The sequence below is a fragment of the Procambarus clarkii genome, chromosome 10, assembly GCF_040958095.1.
Source record: "Procambarus clarkii isolate CNS0578487 chromosome 10, FALCON_Pclarkii_2.0, whole genome shotgun sequence".
Taxonomy (NCBI): Eukaryota; Metazoa; Arthropoda; class Malacostraca; order Decapoda; family Cambaridae; genus Procambarus; species Procambarus clarkii.
In genome coordinates, this window is record NC_091159.1 from 52,700,638 (window position 1) to 52,713,680 (window position 13,043).

The 13,043-nt window shown below is 37.6% G+C and overlaps 1 protein-coding gene across 3 annotated transcripts in view; it reads left to right on the forward strand.

Annotated features, from left to right (window-relative positions):
* The window catches only part of Sec24AB (Protein transport protein Sec24AB), a 40,712-nt gene that overhangs the window by 15,565 nt on the left and 12,104 nt on the right, over positions 1–13,043 (forward strand). For all 3 annotated transcript variants that reach the window (XM_045769954.2, XM_045769972.2, XM_069322047.1), the window contains 3 exons: positions 8,677–8,829; positions 9,478–9,639; positions 11,213–11,324. In XM_045769954.2, coding sequence (XP_045625910.1) covers positions 8,677–8,829; positions 9,478–9,639; positions 11,213–11,324 — 427 coding nt within the window. The remainder of the gene's footprint in view (positions 1–8,676; positions 8,830–9,477; positions 9,640–11,212; positions 11,325–13,043) is intronic.

The window sequence follows — 13,043 nt, forward strand, 5'->3', positions numbered from 1 at the left end:
CATAGTTCCTTTCACCTGGTGCCTCTGTTCACCTAGCAGTAAATAAGTACCTGTGATTTAGGAAACTGTTGTAGGTTTATATTTAATTTTATATAACTGAAAGCTAGTCTGGAGCAGTATGGGGATAATATTGGGGTGAGGAGGCCTCTGGTTATGACATGAGTACATTGGCCAAACATTGTTAGTAATTGTCTGAACATGAAGACTAAATATGCACATAGTCTATGGCCTGACTTCGCCATGTACGTATTGTAACTGTTTAGCATTGTTACGTCAATAAAGTGGAAGAACACCTTCTTGGTCCACCTGACAGTTTTATACACAACAGCACCAACCATTGTGTCACACTACCAAGTGCATATGTGTTATTGTCCCTGACAATCTGGTTTATATACTTGTTCTTTTGGTGGCTTTGCTGACTTTTTTATTATTTTTTTTTAAGGCGGTCTCATAGTTGGGTGGATAGACTTTTTTGGATTGGTGGTTCGAGTCTTAGTGCCCAGGTGAATGATATATTTATTTCCACGGTAGTGTGGTTGACAATTATATACTGTATATATATGAAGAAATGTCACAAGTACCACAGGGTTCAGTTCTTGCTCCGGTAATGTTCGTTGTCTACATAAACGATCAACCAGATGGAATACAGAACTATATGAACATGTTTGCTGATGATGCTAAGATAATAGGGAAGATAAGAAACTTAGATGATTGTCATGCCCTTCAAGAAGACCTGGACAAAATAAGTTTATGGAGCACCACTTGGCAAATAGAATTTAATGCGAATAAATGCCATGTTATGGAATGTGGAATAGGAAAACATAGACCACACACAACCTCTAAATTATGTGAGAAATCTTTAAAGAATTCTAATAGAGATTTAGGGGTGGTTCTAGATAGAAAATTATCACCTGAGGACCACATAAACAACATTGCGCGATGAATCTATGCTTCACATTCTAACTTCAGAATTGCTCTTAAATACCAGTACCGTACATGGATGGAGAAATACTAACGATATTGTTCATGACTTTTGTAAGACCAAAGCTGGAATAAGCAGTGGTTGTACAGTGCACATATCTTAAAAAGCACATCAACAAACTGGAAAAGGTGCAAAGACATGCAACTAAATGACTCCCATAACTAAAGGACAAGAGCTACGAGAAGAGGTTAGAGGCATTAAATATGCCAAAACTAGAAGATAAGAGAGTCAAATGATCACTACGTACAAAATAGTAATGGGAATCAATAAAATTAATAGGGAAGAATTCCTGAGACCTGGAACTTCAAGAAAGAGGTCCTTTAAACTAACTATACAAAGCTGCCGAAGAAATATAAGAAAATTCACTTTCGCAAATATAGTGGTAGACGGAACAAGTTTGGTGAGGTGGTGGTGGAGGCCAAAACCATCAGTACTGTAATTTCAAAACGTTATGAATGCTGGGAAGATGGGACACCACGAGCGTAGCTCTCGTTCTTTAACTACACTTAGGGTTGGTTACAATCACTGTTACAATTACAATCACATGGAACAAAGAATGAGTCCAAATCTCTGGTGTTTGAAGGGGGGGGATATACTGCTTTAAAGCAAGACATCCTTTCAAAAGCACAAGCAATTTGCTAATCACCAGCTTCTGACCTGTTACATAGAAATCATTGTATTTCCCTTTCAGTGTACTGAGAATGTACCTTCTGTCTCTCATCTGCATTTTGGTTTTCACTACCATTTTCAAAATTAATGCACCTGAGGAGCAAGAGATACCTGTTGTGAGATGTGTATATTCCAAAAATAAGTGATGGGAGAGAACAGTCTTCCAATAATCGTGGATGATGTGTTTCACTGAATGTTTCGTCATCAGAGTGCAAGAAACGTAAAGTTCAGCCATAGGGGTGTCCTTCCAATGCTGTAATCATTTACCTGAATTTACCCAAGGGCTACTAATACTAGTGGCCCCAACGAGGACAGGAAGCTAGCGGCTTATCAGAGGTCTCCCCATTAGCCCTGATGATCTTTTCTAGCCGTTTTAAAATCTAGCAGCGATTTGGCGTTAACGGCTTAAACGGGAAAGCAGTTCCACAGATTTACAATCCTATGGGTGAAAAAGCATCTCCTGTATTCTGTCCTACATTTTGGCTTGAGCTTGAACCCGTTGCTCTTCGTTCGTGTTACATCTGACCTTTTGAGGAAGCTGTCCGTATCGACATTGTCCAAATTATAATGAATGTGATATTCCCTCGGTTCCTATTAGTTTACTAGAGTACGTTTCCTGAGCAATGGCTCCATGAGTAGCTCATAGAAGTATACTATAAAATACTTCATTTCACTTATGTCATCACCAGCATATGGGTAAAATGTCTGTAACCCCAACATCTGTATCTTCAAATGTAGGGATTTGTGAAATAGTGTGCTATCTCCCGACACGAGTACATCTACTGCTCTGGTGGAGGTACCACCAACACAATGTTGGCTAGGAGATGAAGACCATCTACTCCACGCACATTGAGTATGAACAGATAAATATGAGGGCATTCGTGTGAATGTATCCTTCTCACCTAGTGCTGGATGGTTGGGCGAGCAGCCGAGTGGCAGAACTGTGCCTGGTAACACCATGTACACTACTACCACTAGCTATAGCACTGCTCGAACTACAATGAGTCCTGGTCACTAAATCTTGAACATAAGTCATCTTCCATGGCCTAGGTGGGTTTGTGCATGTTACACAGACCCACTTTGCCCCTCTCTTGAAGTGGGAGTGGTGGTGTGGAGTGAGGCCTCGTTCGGAGTGGTGATGGTATAGGCCTCGGATTCAGGGCAGATGTGTATCTACATCATTGTCTGAATCATTTCCATCAGAGCCTTAATTTCTATCTAATGCATAATCTCTATCCTTATCTCAATCATTACATCACTGTCCTTGTCTGTTTACATCAGTTTCTTCTGAATATTTTTTCCATAAGTGAAACTGGAGCGAGCCACAGCATGGCATTAGGCAGAGGGCGATTATTAGTCATGGTAGCTTGATACAAACTGAGGCCTTCTCACCAATGTTACCCACATGGAATTTATTTTTCAAGATGGTGGTTGTATACTATCACCCCAGAAGCCATGGCAGGATGTGCAAAATAGCCCTACTGAAAAGAATAGGTGCAATATTCACGTTGACAGAGAACTCGATCAACATCAGAGGCCCAAGATGTTTCAACGCACTGTCCCTACATATACAGATCATAACTGGCCGACCTCTGTGTTCAAAAGAGAACTCGTCAAGCACATTCAAAGGATACTCGATCAATCAGGCTGTGACTTGTAAGTCGGGTTGTGAGAAGCCGCATTGAATGGCTTGGTTTATCAGACCAGCCACCAGGAAGCCTGGTCAGAGACCGCGCCGCGGGAAGTTGATCCTCGGAATCAACAGGTAGTAGGTAGTCAATCCCCATTTAGACTACTATATTTAAGCACGGAGCAAGCATCTTCAGGAGGATATACTGTATCTGCATTGGAGAAAGCACAATTCAGATTGACAATAATTTCTGATCTAAGTACTGTACTGTATATCTAAGTAGAATAATTTCTCATACCAGGAAAGATTTAGGGCCACAGGGCTAAAAGCACTTCAAACCAGACGTGACAGGGCTGATCTCATCAAAACCTTTAAAATGCTGAACAATTTGGAATACTGTGTATTAATCCAGACCATTTTTTTTACAAGGTCAAATGAAACAAATGTACACGAGGCAACAGCTTTCAGGCTGAACAGACTACAATGCATGACAGAAAACAGGTGATTTTTTCACTCATAAGGTTATAATCCCATGGAATTGCCTTCCTGCCGAAGTCGTAAATGCTAGGACAGTAGAGCCGTTAAAAATACAGTTGGAAACGAAATCTGCTTCTCAAATAATACATTGCATTAGACATTAAAATCCCCAATGGATAAAATATGATATATAAATCATAGCAGCTTGCAAGCATTCATGTTTTCTATACATGGGTCCATCAGTTAGGTTAGGTTCAGGCAATTTAATAAATAATTTTCTGTTCATTGTGACAGCTAGAGAGGCTGAATAAGCACGGCAGCTTCCTGTTCCTGTTAAGGCCACATGTTGATGGCGGTCCTCTGGTAAATTCAAGTAAATGTGCAATATGGACATATTGATGTACGTATTACATTTTTAGGCTGATATACCATACTCAATTGCTGTTTTTGCCAATTACAGTATGTGTAGATAAATGGTTATTCAACCGCATCATCAGAATATGAAAGCTTTATGTGCTTTAGACATTTTATCGAAATGGATCATCTAGCTTTACTTATTTCTGAATTTATTTATTTATTTTAATAATTTTATATTATTTCATTGTTTGTAAATAAATGAAATGAATCCTGCCCGAAACGCTTTGCGTAATAGTGGCTTTAGGCATTGTATGTACTAGCTCCTATCTATAAAGCCAACAAACTTTGTAAAATCTCTTTATGTATGTACCTTTGCCTAAATAAAAATTATTATTATTATTATTATTATAATTGGCAGATTTGTCGATCAATTTGCCGGGAAAGATTAACTAATTGAGGTAAAGATGTACTGAATGACAAGCATTGATTCTGACTTGTTTACTTGCAACTTCTTGGAGGACTAGTACTGTACTACCAAACTTCACCTAAATATTTCAGTTCATGTCAAAAACAAAATTGCCACCCATAGCATTCTGATAGTGCTATGGACTACAGTATATGAAAATTGTGTGCTGTTCACAGGCACTCCACATTCTTGCCATATTTGGCACTTTTTGTTTTGTTCTCCTCGTACCCTCCAACTAATGCACTTTCCTCGCCTACATATTTTGCCATTTGTTCTTGAAATCTAACTGAAATGTTTATGCACTCTACCATGTTTCAGGGGTTGAGGGCCAACAGTTATTTAGGTAAGTGTCATGCTAATATTCCTTTAACTTATATTTTTGTACTCCAAATTGCATTAAACCATAATCTAGCAAGTTGAAACTAAATCAAGTGCTGGGGAGTGCTGAACGAAGTAATTCTTAACAATAAAATTACCTAGTCATGTGATGCTAGACTGCAAGCCCATATAGCTATAATTAAGAAAACAAAAATGTAGGCAGTGGAGGCATTGCAATCGGAATAATAAAGCAAGAGGCAGAGATTATTCCTCTCTCCATATGATTTGTTTCTGTGGCTGCTGTCCACAGTGCAACTTAGTGTACTCCCTTTTCTACACTGCCACATCACTCTTTCAGTAGACAATTTTAATATTTTTGTTCCCTGTTGCCTTCTCTCCTTGGAATGCCATCTTTGTGGCAGCAACTATTGTGCACTGATGACCTAGAGAAAGTGTTGAATTTGGCTTGTGAAGTCTTCCCCCCCATCTCATCTGGCCCAAAAATAGCCCAAGTTCTCAGTCGTCTAGGAATATTGTGGTCATACTGTGCTTGAGGTTTTGTAAACCCTAGCTCAAAGGCTAGTCTTAGATGAATGTTGCATTTACACAGCACCAGTGACCTTGTTGCAACACCCGAAATTTATTATTAGATAATCGATCATACTTTACTATTCCATTTCTTTATTACTTCCTTTTGCCTTCTTCATAGTTTGTGTTTTTGTTGAAGGGTAACTTCACTCTTTTCAGCCTTGCTTCCTTGTAATTGCCCAAGTGTAGTTACAAGATGAGAGCTATGCTTGTGGTGGTCCATCCAGCACTCTTTCATATAAAGCTTTGAAACTACTGATGGTTTTGGCCTCCCACCACCGCCTCACTTAACTACTACTAACCGTCTACCACTGTTTGCACAAGTGAATTTTCTTGTATTTCTTTGGCAGCTATGCTTAGTTAAAATCTGACTTTTGTTCGTGAAGTTCCAGGTTTCAGGAATTCTTCCCTATCAATTTTATCAATTCCTGTTACTATTTTGTACTTAGTGATCATATTGCCTCATTTTTCTTGTCTTCTGTTTTGGCATATTTAATGCCTCAAACCTCTCCTCGTAGCTCGTCTTTCAGTTTTGGGAGCCATTTAGTTGCATGTCTTTGCACCTTTTCAAGTTTGTTGATGTGCTTCTTAAGATATGGGCACCATACAACTGCTGCATACTCCAGTTTTGGTCTAACAAAGGCAAGTGTAGTGTAGGCAAGTGGTGACTGCTTCGCTAGTGCAGTAGCCAGACTAACATGTAATGTTCTTAAAGCAAATGCTTCTCTGTTTAATAAAATGGATGGAAAGTATAATGGTTGCACAACTTGCCCTTGGTCATTAAGATTGGAAATTGATATACAGTAATTCAGTAACTGATTTTAATATTATTCCTCAATACAGATCCATATGAAGTGCTGTAGTTACAAAACTATTTAACAATTATTTCATTCATCTTGAGCACTAGAGGCCTCGAACAATTTGCCTCTGGTTGTTTAGCAACCAACCAGAGGTGGGTATGGGCATTCTGATACTTTCCCCAGAGTCATACAATGAAGCAAATAGTGGTCTTAATCCTTTTCTTTGGCACTTCTGTTTTGGCCCCATACTTTCCTTCCCTATATGGGAGCTAAATTGATATATTTAAAATTGTTTTCCTTTAAATTAAGAAATTTATCTACTCTTTCTAGTGGTATCATGAGAAATAATAATTTTATGGTGGAAAAACAAAATGGAAGTAATTGGGGTGTCTTTATAATTAATATACAAGTTACATTGGGTTTGTGAGAGTACATAACATTGGTGCTTTTACATTCTTGCATAGCCACTCTCACACCCAGCTTTTTTTGGTAGAAAATAATAATAGGAAATATTGTCTAAGGAACTTAATACCAGTTAACAAGTGTTCCCAAGATATCATTATAAAATAATCAATAATAATTAAACAATTATTTGCCTAAAGGATTGTTTTGTCCCTTTTAATTCATTTCTATGAAAAAAAAGGGTGTGTTCTTCCCGTGCATATCATGAAATCAAATTTAAAATATTTTGGATGGTACAAAAAAAACTACAAAACTTTTATTTTTGAACCTCCCATGTTTTACTGTAAACTATTTTCAAAGTTATTTAGTGCCAGGCTATTCCTGAATTTTTTTTTATTGTTCGTATTTTACCTCTTGTAGTCGAGCTGTAGTAGCCCAGTAAAGTTGTATTTTTTAGCAGAAATGAGGCAAATTGCGGCATGGGAATAACTTTTGATTTATTGAAATTTTCTCACTTTATTTAGTTTTTTGTTCAAGTTATATTGATGTGTCAAAGGTGGTCTTCATTATGTTGAAGTTCGAAAATACAGTATACGTATTTACAGATACAGTATACCGTATATGTATAATATATGTACACCATGTATTTATTTTTACTAATACAGTATGCATATATAAACATGAATCTTATAATTGCACATAGCACACATTTTTGCCTGTAAACATACATGGTAATCGCTTGTTTGCTGCTGCTAAAAGTTCAATGGCTCTATACGTTCACACACTGAAGGGTGATGTTGCCAGATGTGGCCTTTTTTTTTTTTTTTACTAAGGCAAGTAAAAAGTAAGAGAGAGAGGAGAGGGAGGGAAAGAGAGAGTGAGGAACTTGAAATATGTTTTCAAGATTGGGAAATGGTTACTGGAGGCCTGAGGAAGCAATTGTGAGCCTCTAGTATGCATGGGAGTTTCAAATTTTGATATAACCACGATCACCTTGTGGTGCTATGCACACCACGAGTTGAGTGCCTTAATGCACTATGCAGTAGTTATGAAGCAATTTTGAATTTAAACAAATATTCTGCAAATGGTGGTGGTAATACAGTACGAGTTTCCATGGTTTTGCTGGGAATGATAAAATACTGAGTGTACTGAATTATCATTAATGCTAACACTGGTCTAATCTCTCTCAATTTTTTCCTGTACTCTAATCACTATCGGGGGTTTCCTCTTATGCAGGAAATGAGCAACGGTCTCATTTCGTGCAGGTTGGCATTCAATTTCTGACTGTCCAAGTAGTTTGGAACCATTCCTTACCCCGTCCCATCCCTAATCCTTATCTTGATTCCTTCCGAGTGCTATATAGTTGTAATGGCTTGACACCTTCCCCTGATAGTTTCCTTCCCTTCCTGTGCTTTAGTTGCTATTAGCGGTTTCCTCCTGTGCTCAATTAGGTATGTGCAGTTTCCTCCTGTCCTCCAATTACTATTTGCAGTGGTGGTGGTGGTTTGGGAGGGAGGGATTGCCCCAGCAAAAGCATTTCATTACATTACATTCAACACTGGATTTTTTTTTTTTTTTGATGATGCATAGCCAGATATATTGGTAAGTGCAGTTTACTAACCCAAGTGTCTCAAGTTTTTCTTATGGCAATACACACACACATTTGGGCAATATTTCCTTGCACCTGATGCCACTGTTCACCTAACAATAAATAACGTACAGTAACAGGAAGTTGGCAGTTATCATGGGTTGTATTGTGGGGAAGGTCAGTAGTTGCCTAAGGGTCAGCATAAGGGTGACCTCAATGAGCCTAACAGGCATCCTGTCTCTGACAATGGGAAACCTTACCCAAAAGTTAAAGGTATTTATCACAACAATCTATTAAAAGGCAGAAAAGTTCATTAGTCTGTTGTTCTTATATTGTAGGTTTTAAGTGGAAAATTAAAGCTTGTATTTAAAGAATGTCATTAAAAATTTTTTTTCACAGCACCTTCCAGTCGTGAGTTGCAACACGATTGTACGCTGCAGATCGTGCCGAACGTACATCAATCCTTTTGTGGTATTTAAAGGAGAAAGACGTTGGGAGTGTAACCTGTGTTTCAGAGTTAATGAGCTCCCAGAAGAATTTCAGTATGATCCTGTAAGTGAATGGTTTGTATTTTGACAGTACTGAATAATAATCTTTGTTTTTAGCACATTGTAAGTGAGCCTGAGTGTACCGTTTTATCCAGGACGTACATTGATAGTCTGTCACTGATTAGAGAAATGTGTTGACATTTAATAAAAAAATTTGTCTGATGTAGTCATCTCATGGCTTTGTGGTGTTAGTAATTTCAGCAACATTTATGTAACGGATGTGGATTTACGAGCAAAGTGATTCTAACATTTTCAGAATTTAATACTGTATTAAATTTGAGGTTCTTTTGTCCTTTTCTTCGTGTTTCATGTTCTCTGCACATTTCTCCATGGAATACTACTTTTCCTCCTTGTGTCAGGGGAGGGTGGATTGTTATATATGATCTAAAATTGTTATATGATCTAAAAAGCATCTTTCCTGATGAAGCACTGAGCTCTGCATCTCTGTTGGGATTGACCTCTGTCCCCTCTGGTTTGACCCCTTTCTTTAGCCAACAGATGGCAGAATGTAGTGGGTCTAGGTGCCAGTTTCAAAGGTCAGAAGACCCAGTCAAACATTTCAGGATGTGAAAACTTTTTTTCTAAGTACCGTACCTGGAAAAACTAAAATAAGTTTTTGCATTGAGCTTTTGGTTTCCCCTCTTTTTACCAGGTTAGTAGAACATACGGTGACCCATCTAGAAGACCAGAGGTTCGAGAAGCAACAATAGAATTTATTGCTCCTCAAGAATATATGTTACGGCCTCCTCAACCAGCAACATATCTGTGGATTTTGGATGTTTCTCGCCAAGCTGTCGACACAGGCTACCTTAAGGTGTGTTTGGAAAATACCTGTATTGTATTTCATGGTTCACATTTACAGTGCATATTAAACTTAAATATAGTTTAAAACTTTAGTAAAGTTCCTATATAGACATAGACAGTATTTAGTTGACGTGGTAAACGTGGCTTGAGTAACTCGGGCCGTGTTGCCAAGGGTTCTCATTTAAGCAAGGCAGGTTTGTATTGGGGGAGGGAGGGTTGATTTATGAAAGTTAATTTAAAATTCAATTAAATTTATTAATGTAAATTTATCTTGACACTTTCGCGCTCTCCGCAAAGGTCACTCAGCCAACCGTAAGTGCAACGAGCGTTTTGCCGCGTAAGCGTAAAAACAAAAATGTGTATACTCTTTTTACTCTCATGACCTTAGTTCTCGAGCTACGTATTTCATTTTGGTACCAACGTGTTCGCAATAAAATTCTCTAGAAGAACATTAATAAAAAAAGTCACGAAACGTATAGGGATACCAGCACCAAATAAATAACTACGAAGATGACTCGCCGTGAGCGCCCAAGAGCAACAAAATGTTTTTACTCTTGGGATTGTTATCACCTCCACACTTGTTCTACAGCGTTAATTTTGGTATCAATGGACTCGCAATGAAATTCCCAACACGGTGATATGAATATAAGCGTAGAATAATGATGCGGCCCGCCCGCAAGAGTGTGGGAAGTAGTGAAATTGTTACCCGGTATCGGTGACGGGACGACGCTCGGCGCTTTGAAAGTTTATACTTATTTCACTTTCATGACATTAATTTTCTATGTACGTCATTCATTTTTGTGTCAATGTGTTCGCAATAGAATGTTCTATGAGCCCATAGGTAAAAAAGATCAACAAAGCGTAAGATAGAATAGCGCCAAATATAAAACAACGCTGGAACATATCAGTGAGCGTCAAATACACACGAAATGTTTTTACTTTTGTTATGTTTGTCAAGTTTATACTTGTTGCACACAGTTATTTTTGGTTGTACATTGATCGGAATAAAATTCCCTAAACAGACATATGCATATAATACATGATATGGGGGAAGCATTACCAGTATAAACGGCTAAAGTCACCCACCTGCAACCCGTTTGGGACATAATACCATTTGATCGAAGTGGTCCACACCTTTCATGAACTTATTGTACAATGCAGCCTAGTGGTGAGAAAGAGAGCCTCATGGCGCGCAGTTTGAAACAAACCCAAAGTAAATCGGATAAAAATTGAATTTTATACAAATATTTTAAAAGAGGACATAACTTTATGTCCACTATGCGTTAGCGTTAGACGAAACAGGACTCGCCGGCGAGTCCGGTTAGCGCGAAAGTGTTAACATTGTAAGGGGAGTTAGCGCTGTGCAAATGCTTTAAAGGAAAGCATATACAAAAGTCAAGCTTTACATTATGAAATACTGTAAGGAAATCTACAGTATATATCCTACAAAGGAAATTTTGCTCTAATGCTGTTCTTACCTTTTAATGAATGTACTAATTAAGTAAAACTAATAGCTCTTATCTTCCATTAAAATAAAAATTAGCCAAATTTTTTGTTTAAGCTTTTGGTATTTGTTTCCATAGGTTGTGTGTGATGTGTTGTTGGCACAGTTGGACAAGATACCAGGAGATCGCAGGACTATGATTGGATTTATAACCTTCTCTAGTAGTGTCCAGTTCTATCTAATGGGAGAAGGTAAGGCTAGTAATTGTAGAAGTTTACTCTGAATTATTAATCCTCCCAAATCACTCTTAGTACTTACAGTACAGTACTTCATTGCATCCACACTTTGGTAATTTCACATCAGTGAGGCTAACTACTGATCACTATCCTGATTTTTTACCAGTTCATGGTGTAAATGCTATCGTCATTTCCTTGTTTCCCCTTTTTATGGAGTGGGGACGTAGCAGCCCAAGAAAACAAGAGCATTATGGTAAAAGAAAGTTGATAGTCATTTATTGTTTCATCTACTCTGTATTGCATCACAGATAAGTGCAATATAGAGCAGTCATCCAGAACACTGCTATACAAGTACAGGGCATCTTGTCAGTTGTAATGTACTGTGCAAACAACTTCACTTCTTGAGCAATGCTGCCACCCATTTTGTTGCAATATCCTGACCATCTTGCCCTCTAATACACTGAATACATCTTTTTAATAATAATTTCTTCAACTTTGTACACACTACTCTTGCAATTCATTTATTTTTGCACTCCACATTTTACCATTATATTTCTTTCCTCCTTTTATATATTCTCCCAGCAGCATACAACATATTGCACATTAGACAATGTTGCTTTACAGTACATTTGTAGTTATTAGAAAGAATAGAACATAAGCACCAATTCATAAATGTTAAACCTCGGCATTCACTTTGGTGTTTTATCATATGGTGGTTACGCATAGTTTTATGCCGGGATGTGCTGCCAGGCTGCCCATGGAAATGTGATGCATGTTGGTTTTGTTAATGGTCTAATGGGAGAAGAGGAGGATTAAAAAAAACAGGAATTGTATTAATCTGTAAAAATGTGGGCTGCAAATAATTGGTTAGTATACTTGCAAACTTTCTCAAACTCTCTTGGATATTTTTTTGCATAAAGTACATGACAGATGCACCAACTTGTTCTAATGGATCAACATTTTAACTTAAAAAAAAAATGAATAATTTTCAAATTTGCATAAATGGTAAAATTTCACCAATTTGTCTTGAATTTATTATGGTCTAAAAATGGCATATTAGCATAATCTTTTGTTTTATATAAGTTTAGGAGTATAGTTTACTGTAAAAAAAAAAAAATCAATGTGGCCTTCCAACTATGTGCCAAATTTAGACACAGTTGTAACCCCAAAATTTATGGGTTTATGTACAAATATATAAAAAAAAATTTGAACGAAGAAGATTGCACATGTGAAAATGGTGAGAATCTATTAGAAACTGATGTGTTGATGTCTCAAAGCGGAAAAATATTGATCATGGAGATGAATGAAGATTAAGTTATCGACAACGAATGTGGTCGTTCTAATGTATGAATTTTCCTGTAGGTTTTAATAAACATGGTTTGGCATTCGTACTCGAATATGCGAAAGTTGTAGGTCAATGGTGTTAAAATGAACTCAAGAAAAAATATCCCCCCCCCCCCCCCCAAAAAAAAAATATAGGGATAATAATAATGGATTAGGGGATATATATGTATACTTTATATAAGTGATAGAGCCCTAATCTGGACCCCATTCAGCAAAACAACCTAATGAAAAGGAAAATAGTTTGTAATCTGTGAAAAAATTTGCCCCAAATAATTGTCACAAGTTCCACCACCTGTGCCTGATTTACATGTTGACCAATTTCGCTCTAACTTCACATACTTAGTGACGGGTATGCATTCTCCAAGATGTAGAAGCCCCAACAAGATCCAA